Genomic DNA, 22,410 nt, shown 5'->3' with positions numbered 1-22,410 from the left:
TTTTAAAAGAAAAAAAGATTGCCCTGGCTGGTGTGGCTCAGTTGGTTGAAGCGTCATACTGTACACCAAAAGGCAGCGGGTTCAATTCCCAGTCAGAGCACAAACTCAGGTTGGGGGTTTGATCCCCAGTTGGAGTGTGTATGGGGGGTAGCCAACCAATGTTTTTCTCTCCATTGTTAGCTCTCTCTTTCCCCTTCCTCTCTCTCTAAAGTCAACTTTCAAATCTTTTTTTAAAAAGACAGAATGTGCCCTAACTGGTTTGGCTCAGTGGATAGAGCGTTGGCCTGCGGACTGAAAGGTCCCAGGTTCGATTCCAGTCAAGGGCACGTACCTTGGTTGCAGGCACATCCCCAGTAGGAGGTGTGCAGGAGGCAGTTGATCGATGTTTCTCTCTATCCCTCTCCCTTCCTCTCTGTAAAAAATCAATAAAATATATTAAAAAAAAAAAAAGACAGAATGTGTTTGCTAGAAAAAGGAAAGCATAAGTGCCCTCAGACATGCTTAAAAGTAGACAAAATGTATAACAGAGCATAAAAATTATACAAGTCCTCAGAAGGATAGAGGCCACTTTATCACCTTGGGAATGTTAAAGAGAAAACAGGAATTTGTGGTGAGACAACCTTAGCTCAATGTGTATTTAGGGTGGGCATAGGGAGGGGAGATGAGGAGCTCATTCCTGGGCGTGAAGTGTATTTTTCCATGGACTAGTTGGAGATACTGAGATTTGAGGGAGGGAAATTGCCCCTTAGCCTCTTGTCCCTGGACAAATCAGGTCCCTTCTCTGAACTTCAGTTTACAGTTAAATATAGCTCTCATATTTTGAATCCCTACAGGCACTTCACATCCATTATCTTAGAATTCTCAGGAAAATTGAACAGTCATCAATATTCCCATATTCCAGGTGAAGAAACTGAGGCTCAGAGAGGTAAAGTGAGACTCAGATAAGTCGATCTCTAAAGCCTTTTTAGAAATCTTAGCCATCTTCCTTTGTCCTTTGGGCATAATAGATTGACCACCCTCTGACACAGTCCTGAGAATAAAGAAGGAAAGCCAGCTGAAACTGAGTTGGGGTCAGCATTGTCTTCTCCCCATCTCCAGGTGGACAATGCAGGAATTCAGGAAGGGGGAGAGGCACTGGCACGTGATTAAGGTGAGTGGGGATCCAAAGCAATGTGCCTCCCCTGGCTGGTCACAGTCCAGCTCTGCCCCGGCTTCCTGCGAGTTGCTCCCCCTTCCTCCCTCCGCACCAAATTTCTTCCCAAGGAAGGCCTTGCGCAAGAGGACCTCGGTCAGGTCCCTTGGCCGCCTGCCTGCCGCCCCAGGAGCGGTTTCGTGCCCCCCTCCCCTCCAACCATCAGCCCCTGGCGCCTGCCCAGTCACGTGGCACTTTGGTTCTCTTTGGCTAGTCTCCAGGATCCCGATTTAACTCCCTCTCCTCCCCCTTTCCTCCCTAGCCCCAGTCCCTCTGGGCACCACACCCAGGTGTAGGGAATTGGGGCATCAGCTCTGCCTCACTGAGGGACCTCGTGCTTTGTTTTTTCCACTTATAAATTGGGGTTGCATCCAACCACTGTCTCGATTCTCTTCATTGCCTAATCTTTCCCTATTGCCCCATCCCCGCACCCTCAGCCTCCTGAGCCCTTGTGAGGGGCCTAATTCCCTTCTGGACACTAGTGGAGCGGGTTGGTAGAGAGGGGAGGGAAAACAGAGCCACAGAGTCCTAAGGGAGCTCCCAGACTGGTCTGAAACTCTATGAGGCGACAGGGTGAAACTGGCCAGCCTCTGGCATTACAGACCTGGGTTTAAATCCGGCTTCGCCTGTGGTCACCTGCTGATTTTTAACCCTTCATCTCTTTGGGCCTCCGTTGACCCCTCTGTGAAATGGGGGTCCTACCGGAGACGAAGGGCGGGAAGAGTCCAGCAGAGGATCTGACTTGCATTAGAGATCCCCTCGGGTCCCCCTATACCCGCCCCCCGCGCCCCTTCTTCAGCCCCGTAGCTGAGTCTCGCTTCTTAGTCCCTTGTCCCTCCGCCGCAGGCTCCTCCTCCACTGACATCAGAGCCGCAGGCGGGCGGAGGGAGCCAGCTGAGCCCAAGCCGAGTCCCAGCCAGAGAACAGGCGGGCGGGCCGGCCAGGCGCTCAGCGACTGCGGACCTTGGCGGGAGCTCAGCGCCAGCCACCTTGGGCCTCGCAGCCAGCCCCGAGGCGGGGCATCTGCAGGTACTGGAGAGGGGAGCAGGGGGGACGTCCCGCCTTCAACCCCTGGCGCTAGGAGGGACGCCCTCCCCCAAGGAGGAGAGGGGGTGTTGAGGCTGGCTGGATTCTGCATGGGCAGGGCTGGGTGGGCCTTTTCCCCCCACCCTTTCCCCACTACCTCTGCCCTAGGACCAGCAGGTGCCAGGAGGGCCGGTGGGGAACTGAATGGGTAATAGAGGAAGGTGGAGAGGAGTGTGTGTGTGTGTGTGTGTGTGTGTGTGTGTGTGTGTACAAGCAGCTGGGCCTGAATGTGGAAGGACTAGGCATTTGGAGGTAGAGATGTGTGGGGATGTGCTAATGTCTTAGCATAGGCATGTGGATCAGATGCAGAGTTGCAGTGTGTTGGTGTGTGTGTGTCCTTATGGGTGGGGATGTCTGGTAATCAGTGTTTCTGTTGCAGATATGTGTCCAGGTGTTGTGCATGCTGGTATCTCAAAAGGTAGTAAAAGTGGAGGGTGGGGTATATGATTGTGTGCTGAGGACGTTTGAAGTTAAGTGTGTAAATTGTTGGGGTTCGGTTTCTAGTATTGGAGCTTCTAGAGTGTATTGGAACTGGAGAGTGAAGGATATGAGTGAATCTGGGATGTCAGGTATACAGGTGACGGGTGAGTGTGTTGTTTTTTGGGGTATCATCTGGTCTAGGTACATACAGATGTGTGTCAAGGTGTGAGAACGATCTGTGGGAGGGATGTCTAGGTGTGAGGATGTCTGGGGGATCATGTGTTTGGATATATGTGCTGATGTCTGTGTGTGCATATATTATCAGGTGTCAGGGTATCTGGGTATGGAGCATGCTGGATCTGTGGGCAGGTGTTTGGGTTTAGAGGTGTGGGTGGGGCTTGGTGTGGTGTGTCTGGGTACAGGGACATGTTTGAAACTGTGAGGGTTGTATGTGCTAGCCTCCAGGTGGGTTTTAAAACTACCTCTAAAAAATAAAAATAAAACTCTGCCTCTAGAGCTTACCATCAAGTCTCATTTCCTGAAGAGGTGGCTGGCCAGGCCCCCCTGGGAAAGAGGTCCCATCAGAGGAGTGGGATCTCACACCAGAGACTGTAGTCAGGGTACTTTCCCCACATTCTGCAGAGGAAAGAGAGAAGGAAAGTGCCTTCCCTGAGGTTACAGCATGCGAGGCTCTGTTTCAGCCTCTTCCTTTGTGGGCCTGGGATGGGATTGAGGGGCTATGTTCGCTGAATGGGCCCAGTCTGGCTGCATATTGGAAGGACCAGCTGAGGTTAGGCCTTCCAACCCAGGAAGGACCCCTCTAAGGCCTTTGCTCTCAGCAAACTCAGTTGGGGCCCCAGTAGGGGTTCATTTGGGAAACTGGACCTTGTCGCCACATTTACCCTCTGATAAATGGAGAAATAACTCCCATCCTCTCCTGTAGACAGAATCTCAGCAGAATAAGGTATAGGCTGGGTCAGGGTCAGGTGAAGTCAGGAGGGGACAGGCTGGGTGGGACCATTTCTCAAGCTGCTGAGACCCAGATAGGGAATCAGGTGGGAAGGGGGAAATAGGGAGTCCTGGCCAGTTCCAGCTGTGGCTGCTGTTGCCATGGCAACTATGCAGAAGGAGCTATTTAAAACTGTGGCTGAGGTATTGCTAAAAGCCCTGGCTGCCGGAAGCCTGATTTCCGAGAGGCTGAGTGGGAAGAAGGAGGAGGGAGAGGAGACACCCCAGCAATTCCGAGGGTGGGGCTGGCACATTGTTGGTTCTGGGGTCAGGGGTTCCTCCCAGGTTTTGTGCGTCTACAAGCTGTTCTGAGGCCTCATCTGCTGTCCTTTGGGAAGCCAGGGTCCCTTGGGGTGTTTGGATTTGGAGAGGGAACTGGGAGGTGTGCTGAATAAATGAATGAATGAGTGAATGACTTTGTTGAATAAAGAATTTTGCTACCACCATGAAGGATTTTCCTCTAGGCATAAGGGTTTCCTAAATGAATAAATGAATGAGTGAATGAATGTTTGTTGAATGATTTTGCCATATGAATGAATAGATGCAGCCTGAATGACAGAATGGGGCTCCCAGTACGTTCCCACATAGAAGTCTGAGCCTTACTGAGTCTTTTCCCTCCATTCCCCTTTCTAGGAGCCCTGGCTGTGGCCGGGGGGCAGTGGGCTATGCTGGGGGCAGTGGAAGGCCCCAACTGGAAGCAGGCAGAGGACATTAGGGACATTTACGACTTCCGTGATGTTCTGGGAACGTGAGTCTCAGGGCAGGAGAGAATGGGGGCTGTCCCTGAGCTGAGGGGTGGGGTTGGGAAGGTCTTCGCTTTTGGCCTGGTTGGCTGGGAAGGCTGGGTCCAGGGTGGTGCTTCCTCTGGTCAGTTGATCACTAGTTCCTGTTTCCTACAGCCCAGCCCTATGGCAGCTTTGCCATGGCTGATACTGGCTTTTCATTTCTGGCAGGCAGTGGATAGAACAGGGGCTGCTCTTGCTATGCATAGCTCTGGGTTTCCATGGAGAGAAGGAAGTTGGGGAGAATGAAGGAGCCAGTTTATTCAACTTGCTGCCAAGGGCTGGGAGTTCTGGCCTATGTCTGGCAACTACAGCTGGGCATGGCTCTGTTGTTCATGCTGGGAGTCCAGAAATAACTCAAACCTGGTCTCTGCCCTCAAGTTGATCTCAAACATGTAAGGGAGACAGACACATGGAAAATGCCAACAGGGTGCATGCTGGGCTCCAATTAAAGAAGAGAATGAGGACTCTGGAGAGAGAGCAGTGGCTTCTGCCTGGGGAAATACTTTCTGGAGAAGGGGGCATTAGACCTGGGTATTAAAAGATGGGTAGGAGTGTACTTGTCCAAGAAAGAGAAGCACATTCCAAGCAGAAGGAATAGCATAAGCAAAGGCTCAAAGGCATGTTTTGTGTGGAAAGGAGTAGAGTCAAGTGGAGCTTATCATCAGCGACTGGGGAAGAGTGGAAAAGGCTGGAGAAAAGAAGGGAACAGGTCATGCATGGCCTTGAAAGCCAAACTATGGAGGCTGGACTTTATCCCACAGGCAATAGGAAGACATTTAAGACTTTTTGGCAGGTTTGCAATTCAAGATGGTCACTCTAACCACAGTATGGAGAGTTAGTTGGAGAGGAACAGGGCTGGAAACCAGCAATGAGACTACCACAGTCACTAGTTATCCTGATGATTGAGATTTCATCATGGGAGATGCTTTCATTTGACTTATGACCTACTACCCAAAATGTTGTAGAAAAAATACTCTAGTAAACCCTCCTTAATCAGTGAACTCCAGTTCAACTGAGTTTATTCCTTTCTATGAGCCTGTTGTAAAGCATTGCTTCTCAAACTTCAGTGAACATACAAATCACTCAAGCATCTTATTAAAATGCAGATTCTGATTTAGTAGGTCTGGGGTGGGACCAGAGATTCTGCATTTATAAACAGTTTCCAGGTAATGCTGATGGTATTTTAAGGTTCTAAAGGGTGTTAAATTAGCCATGACTCAAATTGGCTTCAGCAGAAAAAGGAATCAATCATGCACATAATAAAAAAGCTCAGGCATGGCTGGATCCAGGGGCTCACATTATGTTATCAGGAAATTGTCTTGGACTATTTCTCAGCTCTGATTTCCTTTGTACTGGCTTCCTTCTCAAGGAGGTTCTCCCCGAGTGGTGAGAAGATGACTACCATTATTCCCAGGCTTACATTCTACCAGCTTAGCAGGAAAGAGCACCACATTCTCAAAGTGCCAATAACCTGGCTTGCATCACATGACCCAATTACTGTGGCCAGGGCACAGACTACTCCAATTGGCACTAGAGGATAGATGAGTAATGGGGGGGGGGGTCTCATCCCACCTCCTTGGTCCAGAAGTGGTCACATAACCCATAGAAAATGGAGGAAAGGCTGGTGAGAAACTGGGTTCCAGGTCCCTGTCTGATGAATACTTTTCCCTGCAGTGGGGCCTTCTCAGAGGTAATCCTGGCAGAAGACAAAAGGACTCAGAAGTTGGTGGCCATCAAATGCATCGCCAAGAAGGCTCTGGAGGGCAAGGAGGGCAGCATGGAAAATGAGATTGCTGTGCTGCACAAGTGCGTGAGCCATAGCCTGTCCCTGCCCAGGTTGACCCTTTCCATCTTCATCTGACCCCTGCTTTGGGCATTTAACCTCTCTGAGCCTCAAATTACTCATTTATAAAATGGGGTAATGATCTCCACTTGTCAAGGTTGTGGAGAGCATTAGTGGTCCTTTATTTCTAGTGCCTGGCACAATAGCTAACATAACAGATGAGATTGAGATGTCCTTGCTTCTTTACAGAGGTTTAATCTGTTCAATCAGGTCTAAAGGTCAACTCTTGAACAGGGCTTGAAACCACGTATATCAACTGGTGTTATCACTAGACTTACCTAAAGTTCTCCAACATAAAAAGCCACTCAACAAGTTCAAAAATGCCTGTGTGCTGAACTTCTGAATAAGTCAACAGCACCTAGTCTATGAATTGCTCATGCTGATATGAAACTTGCTGCCTCACTAAAAAACTTAAAAGAATCTTCACTTCCAGTTTCTTCCCTGAGCTTTCCAACCATCCTGTGCAGGGACAAAATGATCATTTCTACTATCGGTGGAAGGGGTGAAGGAACAGGCCCAGAGAAGGCAAAGGACTTGTCCAAGGTCACGTAGCAAGTCTGTAGCAGAGCCATCTTCCATCAAGCTCAATCACCATCACTGGTATATTTTTAAAGCATTTACTATGTGCCAGGCACTATGCCAAGCACCTTATTTACATTACCTGCATTATCTCATGTGATCCTCACCCTAAGTCTTTGAAGGAAGTACTATCATTGGTTTCATATTATAGACTAGAGGCCCGGTGCACGAATTCGTGCATGGGTGGGGTCCCTTGGCCTGGCCGGCGATTGGGGCCTTCTCACCCAGTCTTGATCGGGGCCGGCTGACCGGCCAGGGGGAGGGACCATGGGAGGTTGGCCGGCTGGCCAAGGGGGGGGCGCGGGAGGTTGGCTGTGGGAGCGCACTGACCACCAGGGGGCAGCTCCTGCATTGGACGTCTGCCCCCTGGTGGTCAGTGCGCATCATAACAACCAGTCATTCAGTTGTAATGGTCGCTTAGGCTTTTATATCTATAACTAGAGGCCCGGTGCACAAAATTTGTGCATGGGTGGGATCCCTAGGATCAGCGACCGGACCAATCAGGGCCCGGAGGCCCCAGCGGGGTTGGGAGAGGAGGCGAGAGTTGCTGGGCCAGGTGCGTAAGGAACGGATGCCAGACGCCGATGCCACCATTGGCACTCCGCCACTGCGCAGTTCCCTGCCTCCCTGCCTCCTCTTTCCCTCACCGCCACACTGCCACCAGGGTCTGCCGACTCGGGGGAGGGACCACGGGAGGTTGGCCATCCACCGCCACCTACCCCTGGTTTCCCATCCCAGCCCGGGGCCCAGCCCCGATTAGGTGATCGGGTCCTGCTGGCTAGGGGGAGGGACTGCGGGAGGTTGGCCAGCTGAGGGGGAGGGACCGAGGGAGGTTACCCAGCCAAGGGAGGTTGGTTACAGGAGTGCACTGACCACCAGGGGGCAGCTCCTGCATTAAGCGTCTGCCCCCTGGTGGTCATTGTGCGTCACAGCAACCGGTTGTTCCAGCTGTTTGGTTGTAACAGTCACTTAGGCTTTTATATATCCTATCTAATAAAAGAGTAATATGCAAATTGACCGTCACTCCAAGACACAAGATGGATGCCCCCATGTGGACACAAGATGGCTGCCACAAGATGGCTGGCAGGGGAGGGCAGTTGTGGGTGACCAGGCCAACAGAGAAGGGCAGTTGGGGGAGACCAGGCCAGCAAGGAAGGGCAGTTGGGGGGGACCCAGGCCTGCAGGGGAGGGCAGTTGCGGGGGACCAGGCCTGCAGGGGAGGGCAGTTGTGGGTGACCAAGCAAGCAGGGAGGGCAGTTGGGGGAAACAGGACTGCAGAGGAGGGCAGTTGGGGGAGACCAGTTCAGCAGGGGAGGGCAGTTGGGGGAAACAGGACTGCAGGGGAGGGCAGTTGTGGGCGATCAGGCCAGCAGGGAGGGCAGTTAGGGGTGACCGGGCCAGCAGAGGAGGGCAGTTGGGGGAGACCAGGCCTGCAGGGGAGGGCAGTTGGGGGAACCAGGCTTGCAGGGGAGGGCAGTTGTGGGGGAGCCAGGCCTGCAGGGGAGGGAAATTGGGGGGGGACCAGGCCTGCAGGGGAGACAGTTGGGGGGGGGGGACCCAGGCCTGCAGGGGAGGGCAGTTGTGGGGGGACCAGGCCTGCAGGGGAGGAAAGTTGGGGGGGGACCCAGGCCAGCAGGGGAGGGCAGTTGGGGGAGCCAGGCCTGCAGGGGAGGGCAGTTGAGGGGGACCAGGCCTGCAGGGGAGGACAGTTGGGGGGGACCCAGGCCTGCAGGCGAGGGCAGTTAGGGGTGACCAGGCCAGCAGGAGAGGGCAGTTGGGAGGGACCAGGCCTGCAGGGGAGGGCAGTTGTGGGTGATCAGGCTGGCAGGGAGGGCAGTTAGGGGTGATCGGGCCAGCAGAGGAGAGCAATTGGGGGATACCAGGCCAGCAGGGGAGGGCAGTTGTGGGGGGACCAGGCCTGCAGGGGAGGGCAGTTGGGGGGGGCCAGGCCTGCAGGGGAGGGCAGTTAGGGGTGACCAGACTGGCAGGGGAGGGCCGTTAGGAGTGACAAGGCCAGCAGGGGAGGGCAGTTAGGGGCAATTGGGCCAGCCGGGGAGCAGTTAGGCGTCGATCCGGCTGGCAGGGGAGTGGTTAGGACAGGGGTGGGCAAACTTTTTGACTCGAGGGCCACAATGGGTTCTTAAACTGGACCAGAGGGCCGGAACAAAAGCATGGATGGAGTGTTTGTGTGAACTAATATAAATTCAAAGTAAAGGAGCGGAGGGGAGAGCAAGACAACCGGATAGAACAGCCGGATCCGGCCCGCGGGCCGTAGTTTGCCCAAGGCTGGGTTAGGAGGTGATCAGGCTGGCAGGCAGAAGTGGTTAGGGGCAATCAGGCAGAGGCAGGCGAGCAGTTGGGAGCCAGCAGTCCTGGATTGTGAGAGGGATGTCCAACTGGGGTCAGACATCCCTCAAGGGGTTCCAGGTTGGAGAGGGTGCAGGCTGGGCTGAGGGACACCCCCCCTCCCCCGTGCATGAATTTCGTGCACCGGGCCTCTAGTATAGATAAAAAAAGCGTAATATGCAAATCGACCAAACAGCAGAACGACCACCCAGATGACTGGACGACCTTCTGGACGAAGCTGGGGCTGCGAAGGCCTACTCATGCACGAATTTCGTGCATCGGGCCTCTAGTATATAGATAAGAAACTGAAGCTCAGAGAGGTTACACTCAATTCAGTGAATGTTCCTGAGCACCTAATCTGCACCAGGTGCAGGAGGTACAGTAGTGAGCAAGATAAAGCCCCTGGTGTCATGTAGACTGACAGACTTATCAACACAGAAAAATTTTAAGAATCATGTGTTGATCAGCACTGTCAGGTGAAAAGACTTGTCCCCAAATAGCACATAGTAGAGGCAGGTTTGGACCCAAGTCTGTCCAATGCCAGTGTCTAGTGTTTATCTCTATGCTCTCCTGCCTTCTAATACATTATAACCCCTTGTGGTAAATCAGCTTTTCCCTTTGGGATCCAGATCCTTGGTTTATCCTATCCAGATTTCAGGTGGTGGTCCTTCAAGGTGAAGATGGGAAGGTGGCTGAGCTGTCCTCAGCTCTGAACCACCTCATTTCTCCATTCAGGATCAAGCACCCCAACATTGTTGCCCTGGATGACATCTATGAGAGTGGGGGCCACCTCTATCTCATCATGCAGCTGTGAGTGGCCTCGACTCTAACCCTTCATCATACCTCTCTCTGCTGCCCCCTTCCTAGCCTCCCTGCCTCTCCTGCTCTCTTGGTCAGACTGCCCTGTTCCCTGCTGCAGGGTGTCAGGAGGGGAGCTGTTTGACCGTATTGTGGAAAAAGGCTTTTACACAGAGCGGGACGCCAGCCGTCTTATATTCCAAGTGCTGGATGCTGTCAAGTATCTGCATGACCTGGGCATTGTACACCGGGACCTCAAGGTGAGGTGTGAGGGTATGATGAACTAGGGCACCCAGGGGTGGGGGCTCTGCACACTCACTGTGAGACCTTGGGTAACTCTCACCCCTTTGCTGAACCTTGGCTTCCCATCTGCAAAATGGACCTTGTAAGCCCTAAACTGCCTCCTCCCATTCCAGTTCGGACACTCAAATGGACACAAAGGTGAACTCTACTGTCATTTTATCCAAATAATGGCTTGTGTCTTTTTCTGATTATAAAATTCCCATTTGCTCTTTGTAGAAAACTTGGGAGAGCAAAACATAATGAAAAAACCTAGAAACCCCTGAAATTCTAATTCTCAGAGATTATGATGAAGTTCACATTGGGTAGTACATCTCATTCCAGTCTAGAAGGCCAGATCTAGTTTGAATCCTGGCCCTGTTACTCCCTAACTGTAGGTTCTCAGGAAAATCACTTTTCCTCTCAAGGCATCTGTTTCCTCGTCTGTAAGGTGGGATTATTCAGACTGGCCTGGTAGCAATGTGGTAAGGATGCAATGAAATCAAGCATTAGCACAAGATCTGGCACACAGTAGGTGCTCAAATATTATTTCTTTAGGGTTTCACAGTAAATAGCTGAGCTTTACAGGAAAATTACCTCCCACATCTTCATGTTCCTTGTCCTTTCTAGAACGTTTAACCTCCTTGAGAACCTCCTTGAGTTTCTTTTTTTTTTTTAATATATTTTATTGATATTTTACAGAGAGAGGAAGGGAGAGGGATAGAGAGCCAGAAACATCGATGAGAGAGAAACATCGATCAGCTGCCTCCTGCACACCTCCCACTGGGGACGTGCCCGCAACCAAGGCACACGCCCCTGACCGGAATCGAACCCGGGACCCTTCAGTCCGCAGGCCGACGCTCTATCCACTGAGCCAAACCGGTTTCGGCCCTCCTTGAGTTTCTTGTGCCTCCCATTAAGATAGCAGCTGTGAAGCCATAGGGGCTTTGGGGGGCCCATTGTTTCGCAGGGGGTGCTTGGCCATCTCTGACTGCCCTTTCCCCTCCCTCCTGTGCTCTAAGCCAGAGAACCTACTGTACTACAACCTGGATGAAGACTCCAAGATCATGATCTCCGACTTTGGCCTCTCCAAGATGGAGGACCCTGGCAGTGTACTCTCCACGGCCTGTGGGACTCCGGGATACGTGGGTGCGGAGGGCCCTGGGCTGGGACCATGGGCAGGGGAGGAACCAGGAGCTGCAGGGCAGAGATTTGTCATCACCATGTCCTCTTCCCTCCATAGCCCCTGAGGTCCTGGCCCAGAAACCCTACAGCAAGGCAGTGGATTGCTGGTCCATTGGAGTCATTGCCTATATCCTGTGAGTGGGGTCTTGGCCACTGGGGTGTATGGCTCCAGAGTTCTCTTCTCCCCTACTTTGCTCTCTTCTTCCCCTCTGCAATTTCTTCCTTCCTGCCCTCCACATTTTTGTCTACCAATTAATGACTAATATTACTTCATTCAATGGATACTATGTTTCAGACATTGCACCAAGCCCTGGGTATTTAGCAGAGAACAAAACAGGCAAAGTGCCTGCTTTCAGGGAGCAGACACTCTAGTAGGGAAGAGAGACACGTAAATAAACAAGTAAACAACAAGTAGATAAATCCATAAAATGTCAGGTGGTAGAAAGTGCTACGAAGAAAAATGAAGAAGGGTAGGGAGCGGAGGATGGATGCCATTTTAGATTAAAAGGTCAGGGAAGGCCTCTCTGAGGTGACATTTGAGTGGCATCCTGAATGAAGTGAGTGAGCCAGACATAAATAGCAAGTGTAAAGGCCCTGAGGAAGGAAAGATGGTGGCATGTTAAGGAATAGAAAGTGGAACTAGACAGGAGTGAACAAGGCAGAGAGGGGTAGATTCCCTCAGCCCCCTTTGTAAAAGGGGGAACTCCTTCCTGTGGGTCTTGCCTAACCCCTGGGACTGCCCTGAAGCTCCACCCCGGAGCCAATGGGTACACTGAAAATGGAAAATGAGGATGAGTTTCTCCCTGCCCAGGCTCTGCGGTTACCCCCCCTTCTATGACGAGAATGATGCCAAACTCTTTGAACAGATTTTGAAGGCCGAGTACGAGTTTGACTCTCCTTACTGGGACGACATCTCTGACTCTGGTATTTGGGGCTTTGCCTTCTTCCCCTGGGCCCTGCCTCTGGTGCCTTCCTCATCTGCTTTGGGGTCTCCTCATAGCCCTCCTTAAGTCAGTTGGGCCCCAGACTAAGTAAGAGCTATCTTTGAGACACCCACCCCAGGCTCTTCGCTCTGCCTGGCCGTGATCTGAGAAACCTGTAGGCATTCATTCATTCAGTCTTCAAACATAGTATTTTTGAAAAATACCTCCCCCACGGACATCCTAATGCCTAAAATACCACATAAATGTTTTCATCTGTCCTTTTGTGCCTCCTAGTAGGAGGCAAACCTGTGAAACCATTATCAATCATTTACACATCAGTGTGAATACACTAAGTAGAATCTTCTAAGAACAAGTTTTTCTTAAGGGAAAAAGGAGAGAGCTGGAATGTTGGGGTGTGTGGAGGGCTTAGAGAAAGAGAACAGGTGGGGTGAGACGGTGCATGAACAAATCTAGCCACTCATCTTGCTTGGATGCCAGGCCAGACCTGAGGGGTGGATTCTGTTTTGGGGGGTGTCCCATAGGCACTACCATATTCTTTCTGTCTTTACTTTTGTCTTGGTTCAGCCAAAGATTTCATCAGGCACTTGATGGAGAAGGATCCGGAGAAGAGGTTCACCTGTGAACAGGCCTTGCAGCACCCATGGTGAGAGCTTCCATGAGCTGTGAACTGGGGTAGGGCCTGGGGCCCCCAGGCCTACCTCTGCCTTCACAGATAATCCTCCACATACCCTTACTCTAGGATTGCAGGAGATACGGCTCTAGATAAGAATATTCACCAGTCAGTGAGTGAGCAGATCAAGAAGAACTTTGCCAAGAGCAAGTGGAAGGTGAGCCCACATTCCTAGTCCTGGGTCCAGCCTTCCCAGGATTCCTCCCCACCCCCAACCATACCTCAGCTTGCACAACACCTAGCACCAAGTTGGGTACACAGTAACTACTCAAGGATGCTTACCAAAAAACCTTTCATTCATTCAATGTTCCCTGACACCTACTCTATTCCAGTGAGGGTCCCTGACCTCCAAGTCTAGAGGGAGAACAGTATATAATTCTTAAGGAGACATCTAATCCAACCTACAGGGTCCTGGAAGGGGCATAAAGGTGGTGATGGCCTTATAGACCTACAGCTGAGTAGGAATTAGCCAGGCATAGTAGAGTAATGTTTTGTTGTGTTTTTTTAAATGTATTTTATTGATTTTTTAACAGAGAGGAAGGGAGAGGGATAGAGTTAGAAACATCGATGAGAGAGAAACATCGATCAGCTACCTCCTGCACACCCCATACTGGGGATGTGCCCGCAACCAAGGTACATGCCCTTGATCGGAATCGAACCTGGGACCCTTGAGTCCGCAGGCCGACGCTCTATCCACTGAGCCAAACTGGTCAGGGCATAGTAGAATAATGTTTAAGGCAGAGGGAATCAATGTACAAAGGGCCAAGGACAAGAGAAAGTGTGGACATTCAAGGAAGTGCCAGTGCTAAGGATGGCTGTACTGGAAGGGCTTTGGGGGCAGTGAGGGCTTCTGGGATGTGGGGCCCAGGCTGGAGATACAGGTAGAAGCCAGGGTGCTTAGGGTCTCAAGTGCCACAGTGAAACACTGACTTGATCCTAAGGATGCTAAGGAGCCCTATAAGGATTTTCAGCAGGAATTTGCCCTTTAGAAAGGGCTCTCGGGATGCAGAGAGAGGCACAGAGTGAAGGCTTGGAGACCCCTCAGGAGGATGTGGCAGAGAGGCAGGCTGGAGACAGTGAGGGCTGGACCAGAGCAGAGGCAACAGGAACACAGAACAGTAGTTGGTCCAGGAGTCAATTAGGAGGTGGAATTGACAAGAAGTGATAGTAGAATGGATATTGACGTGAGAGATGCCAAGGGCTGGCCTGATACTTGTTTTAGGGGATTACTTTGGTTTTGGACATGGTGAATTTGAGGGTTTTATGGAGACTTCTTGGGGATATCCTATCTAATAAAGAAGGAATATGCTAACTGACCATCACGCCCTCACAAAGATGGCAGTGCCCAAGCCAATAAGGAGGGAATATGCTAATTGACTGTCATGCCTTCAAAGATGGCAGCATTCACAGCCACAAGATGGCGGCGCCCAGTCCCTTCAGCCCCCCAGGGCTGGCCCGAGGCGCAGGCAAGCCTCGGATGGCAGCTGCCCAGCTGCCCAGGGCCGGCCCAAGGTGTAGGCAAGCCTCAGATGGCGGCTGCCCGAGGCTCAGGTAACCAGGGCTGGCCAAGGCTTGCGCTGCTGGCAGTGGCAGCAGCAGAGGTGTGATGGGGGCGTCACCTTTCCCTGATCGCCGGGTTGTCTCCCACCCCTGAGGGCTCCCAGACTGTGAGGGGGGGCAGGCTGGGCTGAGGGACCCCCGCTCCAATGCATGAATTTTCATGCACCAGGCCTCTAGTGTTAAATAATGATATATACACACCTGGGCAAGTTACTTAACCTCTCTGTGCCTCAGTTTCCTCCTTTGACAATGGTGACATTAATAGTGCTCACCTCAAAGATTTCCGTAAAGATTAAATGAATTACTATGTAAAGTGTTTAGAACGATGCCTGAAATATGCTATATTGTGTTTGCTATTATGTAAATAAGAATTATATATAAAAAGTTACATATCTGTTTATATACTTTTTATATATGTGTGTAGATGTGAGTGTAAATATGTAATGTGGCTGAATATAATTTAATAAAGCCTTGCAGATATTTCAGGTGGTTTTAGGGAATCAATCAATAACACCTGAAAATAACAGAACCACTGCAAGAATCCCACTGCCAGACCCTGCCCCATGATCTCCCACTCTCTCAAAAGTCCCTTCTCCCCCCCCATCTCCTCACAGCAAGCCTTCAATGCCACGGCTGTGGTGCGGCACATGAGGAAACTACAGCTGGGCACCAGCCAGGAGGGGCAGGGACCAACGGCGAGCCACGGGGAGCTGCTGACACCAGCAGCTGCAGGTGAGGACCAGGACTCTGTGGAAGGGTATGGGTGGTCCATGAAGAGGCACCCAGGCTGGAGTGGAGGGTCTGCTTCTACAGCCAAGTCTGTTTTCTCCCCATGTAGGGCCAGTGGCTGGCTGCTGCTGTCGAGACTGCTGTGTGGAGCCGGGCCCGGAAATGTCCCCCAGGATGTCCCCCCAGCTCTAGGTCCCTGGATCCAGGGTCAGGATCCCCTGTGTGTGAGAGATTGGGGGCAGATTGCTCCCCTTCTCTACTTGAACTGGGGTTACCTTGTTCCACCCAACCCCACCCCACCCCTTTTCCTACCACTCCCCCACTGCATTTTCCATACAAATGTTTCTATTTTATTGTTCCTTCTTGTAATAAAGGAAGAGGATAAAACCAAAGGTAGCTTTGTCTCCCCAGATAACTCCCCCCCAACCCCCACTCCACACTGTTATGCAAACTGCTTGGCTTGAGGGTGTCTGGACCCTGAGGTAGTTGCATGGAGCTCCCTTCCCAACATGAGTCTGCATGGAGGAGAGTATAGGGAATGGAGGGAAAAGGTATTGGGAGAATCCCTTTGTCCTGTGCCCCCCACCTAGACTTCGAGCCCTGTGGATCTCTTTCTGCGCTTTGCTGGTGGTTCTTGGTGTGGTTGGCGTAGGTCAGCACTGAACAGCACCTGGGGGCAGGGGAAGAGTCTATATGGGGACAGGGTACACTGGGTTCAGGTTACATTGGCTGGTGGAGCTGGTGGTAGTGTGGGGAGAAATGGAATTACTGGGGAGCAGGTCCAGGGCAACACAAGTCCACTAAAGTCAGGGCTGGGGATGGAGGGTAAAGAATCCTTTAGGGTCACCTAGGGTGGAGGCAGTAGAAGAGTCCATAGGTCAGGGCTTGGGGAGAAGTTCTATGGGGTCAGGGCTGGAGGAGAGGAAGCCTAGGTATACTCACTGCTTGGGCCCAGCCAGCATAAGGTCCCCACAAGCTCCGGAAAAAGTTTCCTAAATCAGAGATAATGAGGCAAAGCAAATTGGCCCCACATCCCCATCCACAGTGGTGGGGTATTAGGGAGAGAGGTGAGAAGTTTCTACCACCTCAGCCTGCTGCCAGCCCTGGCATCTCCCTCTCTCCTTACCTAGTTCCTTGTTGGCCTGGGGGCTTGGACCCTTGCCTTGGGTTGTTGTGGGATGCCAACTGTAGTCACGTTGGGCGATCTGCCACACGTGGACATCCACGGGCACGGCCTGGGGCTTGTCTAGGGCCATCAAGCAGATGCAGTCAGCCACCTTTGATGGACATAGAGGAGGAATGGCAGGATCCAGGCAGCATCCTGCTTCTAGCCCCAAAGCCAGCTATACTTCCTCCGCCACTCTGAGGTTATTATTATTCTATATTCTCAATCAATATATACCAACTATTAATAACTTTAAATACAGATATGATAAGAGTGCTACTGCATGAATATCTACGTAGGCCAAGTTCTCATAACCTGGAAAGAAGCTGGTACTATATTCATTTTGCAGATAAGAAAACTGAGGTTCTAAAAGGTAAAGTGACTTGGCCCAAGTTACATGGCTAGGAAGAAGCAGAACAAGGACTTAAAGTTCAGAGCCCATAAAAAAAAGTTCTTTAAACAAAACTGCAGAGAAGTATACAGAAGAACAAATAAATGCCAGATTCGCAATCCTCTTGTTGAAATTAAAGAAAAAGTTTTATAAGTACATATAATTCAGAAGAAGAATAAAAGTAGAAATACCTTCCTGTGTCTTCCCAAAGGTAACCACTATTAAGTTTCCTGTGATTCCTTCAGGAAATTTCTGTGTATATATATATAGCAGTGTATATGTGCACCTGAACAAATGGCCTTTCTACAAATGCATTCAAAGGGCAATATCCTTTATACCCTTTTTGCATTTTCTCTAATAAAGTATCCGCTTGTATCGTATCTCCTTCCTGCTCTGCCTCCAGAAGCTGAGCCTGCACCCAACTCTCAGGCCTATCTTGTCTCCTACTCTGTTACTCTCTACATGGGTGGTCTGAGGGTAGCTCCTACCCACCTTGAGGCCTCACCTTGGTGCCCACTCCAGGCAGGGTGCAGAGGGCCTTGTGGGCCTCTTCGTAGGGGGCCTTACGCAGCTGCTGCAGCCAGGGCAACCCCCCCTGTTCTTCAAGGATGGCTCGGGCACTGGCATTCACATAGCGGGCACGGTACCCAAGGCCCAGCTTCCTGAGCTTAGTCTCCACCTCTGGACCTGTAGGAAGGTGGGGAAAGGAGCAGGGTCAAGTATCCTCAAATCCTTTTATGTCCTCAGGCTAGTGTGAGCCCTCCACGCCACAGGAATGCTTTCCTAAGCACCCCTCTCCCACCTCGCCACCCTCTGGGAGACCCAGGAATACTTGCATGTGCAAAGGATAGGATTAAGGTCTGGGTTCTACCCCTCTACAAATGTTTTCTGAACACCTATTTTGTGTTGGGCACTGGAGCAGGGACTCAGAAGGGCTTGCTGCCCTGGAGGAACTTCCCAATTGAGATTTTTTTTTTAAGAAATTTTTATTCTTTTTTTTTTAAAATATATTTTATTGATATTTTACAGAGAGGAAGGGAGAGGGCTAGAGAGCTAGAAACATCGATGAGAGAGAAACATCGATCAGCTGCCTCCTGCACACCTCCTACTGGGGATGTGCCCACAACCAAGGTACATGCCCTTGACCGGAATCGAACCCAGGACCCTTTAGTCCGCAGGCCGACGCTCTATCCACTGAGCCAAACCGGTTTTGGCCCAATTGAGTTTCTTAACCTTTCCAAAAGGCTGTTCACATCCATGATCTAAAATAATAGTCATAATAATAGCAAGAGCTTCTATGATCAAATGTTGGTTATCAAATACAGACAAAGTACTTTGGATACATTATCACACTCATTTTTCTCAAGGATCCTGATAATAGTACTGTATTTTTTCCTATTTTTTCAAAATATATTTTTATTGATTTCAGAGAGGAAGGGAGAGGGAGAGAGAGATAGAAACATCAATTATAAGAGAATCATTGGCCGAAACCGGTTTGGCTCAGTGGATAGAGCGTCGGCCTGCGGACTGAAAGGTCCCGAGTTCGATTCCGGTCAGGGGCATGTACCTTGGTTGCGGGCACATCCTCAGTGGGAGGTGTGCAGGAGGCAGCTGATCGATGTTTCTCTCTCATCGATGTTTCTGGCTCTCTGTCCCTCTCCCTTCCTCTCTGTGAAATATCAATAAAATATATTAAAAAAAAAAAAAAAGAGAATCATTGATCGGCTGCCTCCTGCATGACCCCTACTGGGGATCGAACCCACAACCTGAGCATGTGCTCTGACCAGGAATCAAACCCTGACCTCCTGATTCATAGGTCAATACCCAACCACTGAGCAACACTGGCTGGGCTATTTTTCCTATTTCACAGATGTTTTTCCTATTTTAAAATGATGACTTAGAAAAGGTTAAGTAACTTGTTGAAGAAAGGACACAGTGGAGATGGGATCTGCACCTGGGTCTGAAACACCAACTCCTGTGCTCTAAACCCGCTTCATGATTGCTTTATTACCTCTCACCCTTCTAGATAGGAATTGTTATATCCATTCTACAAACAAGTTAAGAGAAGCCTGAAGAGGTGAATGAATTTCTTGAGTTCTTATGAATACTAAGCTAGAAGCTAAGGTACAAGACTGGGTTTCTAACCACCAAAAACATGCTTTTTTTCTCCAGGCAGGCTGTCTCCTTACTATACATTCCCCAAGCACTTTCCCTAACTTGGTCCTCACTTCTGCCAACTGAGATAATTATCTCTGTAAAACTTGCCTCACAGGGCTGCTGTAAAGAATGTGTGTTCCTGGATACAAAATTGTTGGATTCACTATAGAGATAGCAACTTGAATTTTCTGCATATTTCCCATACGCCAAACAATGTACTAGGTGCAGTATGTGTATTCTTTTACTCAACTCTTTTGACAACTCTGATAGGTTATTACATTCCACAGATGAAGAAACAGAGGAGAAGCTAAATAAGTGCCAGAGTTGGGATTCAGACTAAGGCACTCTCTTTCCAGAACATGTGTGTAGAGGTTTCTCTCTATGGAGCACGCCCGTGCCTTTCCTCACCCACTTCTGCCAAGGTGCATTTTCCTTACCCCTCTCTCCTAAGCTCCAAGGATCCTTTCTTTGCCTCTGTAACTTGTTTCCTGATCCCATTTCTTTTACAGCTCACTTCTACCTCTGTGATTTTCTAAATAAACTTTCTCTTAAAAAACACACACACAACAAGCATATGCATTTAACCCCAAACTATTACACACTGCATATGAATGTTTTTCTGATGGGGCAGTGAAACCATGGGGCAAAAAACAGAGTAGTGAGGTGCTGACATTTCAGGGACTGACAGGGAGGGTGAGGTATGTCTGGGGCTGATAGGACCAGACAGGGTGATTCTGGATGAGGGCAGTCTTTGGGGAAGGCAGGAAGCTTTGAGATGGGAGATGGGGACCAGGGGAGAACTAAACAGACTCTGAAAGCTGTTAGTGAGCCTTGGGGCAGGCACCCACCTACTCACCAGCCAGGGCCTGCAGGCTGGGGAAGCCATGGTAGGTGACATCATCAAGCTGGATGAGCCGAGGTCCAAAGGCTTGGCAGAGCCGCTCCACCATGCCAGTGATGCGAGCAATGTTGTTGTTGGAGGAACAGATGAAGGAGAAAAGGCACTCGATGGGATCCTGTTGTAGGAGTCGAACACCTGAAGATCGGAAAGGCAGCGGATAAGAGAAGCACCTGCTGTCAGGAGTGGCCTCCTCTCACCCTCAGATCCTAGGCATGTAGGCTCCCAGGAGAATGAGGGACAAAGTTGTTAGAGAAAGCAACATCATTCCTCATAGCATCTTACGAGGTCTGGGTCATCATCCCATTCCACAGATAAGCCACAATGTAAGCACTATGAGGGTGGGGATTTGTGTCCATTTTTTTTTTTTTAATATTTTATTGCTTTTTTACAGAGAGGAAGGGAGAGGGATAGAGAGTTAGAAACATCGATGAGAGAGAAACATTGATCAGCTGCCTCCTGCACACCTCCTACTGGGGATGTGCCCGCAACCAAGGCACATGCCCTTGACCGGAATCGAACCTGGGATCTTTCAGTCCGCAAGCCGACGCTCCATCCACTGAGCCAAACCGGTTAGGGCACTGTGTCCATTTTGTTCACTGCTATATCCCCAGTCACATAGCAGATGCCCTGTAATATTTACAGAATGAATGATGTCACCTGCCCTAGGTCACACATCCAGAATTTGGCTCAATATCCTTGTCACTCCATGATGGTGATCAGTAGGACAATCTTAATAGTAATAACTACTATGTGTCAGGCACTATTCTAAACACTTTACATGTATTAGCTCATTTAATCTTCATAAAATCCTATGAGGTAAATATAATCCCCACTTTATAGAACCTAACCAAACTACAAAAACCCCAACCCAAACCTTGTCCCAGGCCCTATACTCACCTTGGAATTTCTGCGCTACTTTTTGGAAGTGGGGGTCCTTGGAACTCCAATGGCGATACAATTGAGCCAGGCTGACATCCAGCTGGAAGTACTGGCGCAGGGCCTTTAGCTCTTCTGGTGTGGGCCCGCCGGTCTGGCCCTTTTCCCCTCGGTACACAGTGCAGTAGAGCTGCTCCTCAGTCTGGGTCAGTGTCCATACCTGGTCTGCCAGCACGCCACTCCAGTGCGCAGGGTTTTGCTCCTTCCACCTGAGACCCCAGGCACAGGGCCCTAGTACTCAGTTTCCCGTCTTGCAACCTTTGGGGCCCTCCCTTCTTACAACCTTTCCATATATAAAACTGATTTATCAATTGTAAAGTAAAAGTGCTTTATTTGACATCAATTATATCATTTGATCCTCACAACACTGCACAGGCTTATTATGTCTTTATAAAAGAGGTAACATTTCCCCACCATAACAACAATCACGGGCCATTAAAAAAAAAAAAAAAGGTAACAGGCTCTCCACCCCTGCCTCAATTTCCTCTTTCGTACATTGAAGTTTCTTCCATCATACCCAACTTTGCACTTCAAGCTAAGGTCACTCACCGGAAGGATTGTCCAGAAGCTAGAACCAAGTCAAGGCGCAGCTCAGAGCGTGGACAGGGGATGGAGGCCCACAGGGCCGGGACGGAGGATAGAGTGCGATGCCCCATGCTAACCAGGCAAAAGGGAGCAGGCTAATATTTCTGTATCGGGCTCCACCCCATAATGGCTCCGCCCACTCGGAACCAGATCTACTACCAACAGACCATGCCCACTAAGACACCACGAACCTAAAGGCCTCGCTCACCGAAGGCCTCGTCCAACTCCACGAAATCCTCGCCTCTCAATGTTTGTACAAGTCCCGCCCAGTCTCCTTCTTCCACTCCTCGCAGGCCCCGCCCCTTACCACCGGCCAAAGTCCCGCCCTCTCTACTCTGTCCCACCTTCTGCCCTAAACCTCCCGCGCCCCATGCCCCAGGGCGCTCACCACTGTACTTGGTAGCTGCCGTAGTTTGGGATGCGCGCGCAAGCGCACTCTTCCGTCCTTTCCTGAGAAGCCTTACCGGAAGTAAGGCTCAAGTCCGGTTTATTGGATAGAGGTAGCCAATCCGCGGGTACATACGAGGCACCAATGAGAACGGGCGTGGCGGCGCTGGGCGGGCCTTCCCGAGGCATTTCAGCGGTTAGCGCGCGCTGGGCTCGCTGCTGGCTCTCTCTGGGCCTTTCCTCTACATTAGGCAGGCCAGTGTGTCCCCAACGACTGAAGTCTTCAGACTTGCCGGCCCGCACAACCAAATCCTATCCCCCGCCATCTTCAGAGAGCCTTTCTCCACCGCACCTCTCTAGTCTGCTTTTCGCGTACCTAGGTCCTCCTCCGATGAACCCCTGTTCACTGAGAATCGGACCCGGACCCGGACACAGCTCCAGCCCACCGCGCCCCTGTGGGGAGT

General features: G+C 50.6%; 2 protein-coding genes across 7 annotated transcripts; one reads left to right on the top strand and one right to left on the bottom strand.

Annotated features, from left to right (window-relative positions):
- Positions 1-2,043: 2,043 nt before the first annotated feature.
- CAMK1 (calcium/calmodulin dependent protein kinase I) lies at positions 2,044-17,355 on the top strand. The gene is made up of 12 exons (XM_080675162.1): positions 2,044-2,221; positions 4,340-4,454; positions 6,166-6,297; positions 9,995-10,069; positions 10,179-10,317; positions 11,359-11,485; positions 11,580-11,655; positions 12,333-12,445; positions 13,030-13,108; positions 13,205-13,292; positions 15,310-15,427; positions 15,534-17,355. Exons 2-12 carry the CDS (start codon positions 4,372-4,374, stop codon positions 15,614-15,616), a joined length of 1,113 nt encoding a protein of 370 aa, XP_080531288.1. The 5' UTR covers positions 2,044-2,221; positions 4,340-4,371; the 3' UTR covers positions 15,617-17,355.
- OGG1 (8-oxoguanine DNA glycosylase) lies at positions 15,756-22,015 on the bottom strand. 6 transcript variants are annotated; one of them, XR_013960938.1, is made up of 8 exons: positions 21,948-22,005; positions 21,524-21,631; positions 20,936-21,183; positions 19,994-20,173; positions 17,486-17,667; positions 16,551-16,670; positions 16,367-16,416; positions 15,756-16,094 (listed from the first exon to the last, which is right to left on the bottom strand). XR_013960938.1 is itself a non-coding variant. In XM_080675159.1 (8 exons), exons 2-8 carry the CDS (start codon positions 21,628-21,630, stop codon positions 16,011-16,013), a joined length of 1,002 nt encoding a protein of 333 aa, XP_080531285.1. In that variant the 5' UTR covers position 21,631; positions 21,948-22,015; the 3' UTR covers positions 15,756-16,010. The 6 variants fall into 6 exon arrangements, 3 of the variants coding, with proteins under 3 accessions (XP_080531285.1, XP_080531286.1, XP_080531287.1); XM_080675159.1 differs by having other exon boundaries at positions 16,551-16,701; positions 21,948-22,015; XM_080675160.1 differs by lacking the exon at positions 21,948-22,005 and adding an exon at positions 21,751-21,848 and having other exon boundaries at positions 16,551-16,701.
- Between the last annotated feature and the right edge of the window lie 395 nt (positions 22,016-22,410).

This window comes from Plecotus auritus, assembly GCF_963455305.1.
Source record: "Plecotus auritus genome assembly, chromosome: 6".
NCBI classification, from domain to species: domain Eukaryota; kingdom Metazoa; phylum Chordata; class Mammalia; order Chiroptera; family Vespertilionidae; genus Plecotus; species Plecotus auritus.
This window is presented reverse-complemented; position numbering and strand designations above follow the sequence as displayed.

Coding starts and splice junctions, on each gene's coding strand:
- CAMK1 (XM_080675162.1), top strand. CDS start 4,372: ATGCTGGGGGCAGTGGAAGGCCCCAACTGGAAGCAGGCAGAGGACATT. Junction 6,298..9,994: donor GAGATTGCTGTGCTGCACAA/GTGCGTGAGCCA, acceptor TTCTCCATTCAG/GATCAAGCACCCCAACATTG. Junction 10,318..11,358: donor TTGTACACCGGGACCTCAAG/GTGAGGTGTGAG, acceptor CTGTGCTCTAAG/CCAGAGAACCTACTGTACTA.
- OGG1 (XM_080675159.1), bottom strand. CDS start 21,630: ATGGGGCATCGCACTCTATCCTCCGTCCCGGCCCTGTGGGCCTCCATC. Junction 20,174..20,935: donor AGTAGCGCAGAAATTCCAAG/GTGAGTATAGGG, acceptor TCCGATCTTCAG/GTGTTCGACTCCTACAACAG. Junction 16,095..16,366: donor ATGCTGGCTGGGCCCAAGCA/GTGAGTATACCT, acceptor CCCTGCCCCCAG/GTGCTGTTCAGTGCTGACCT.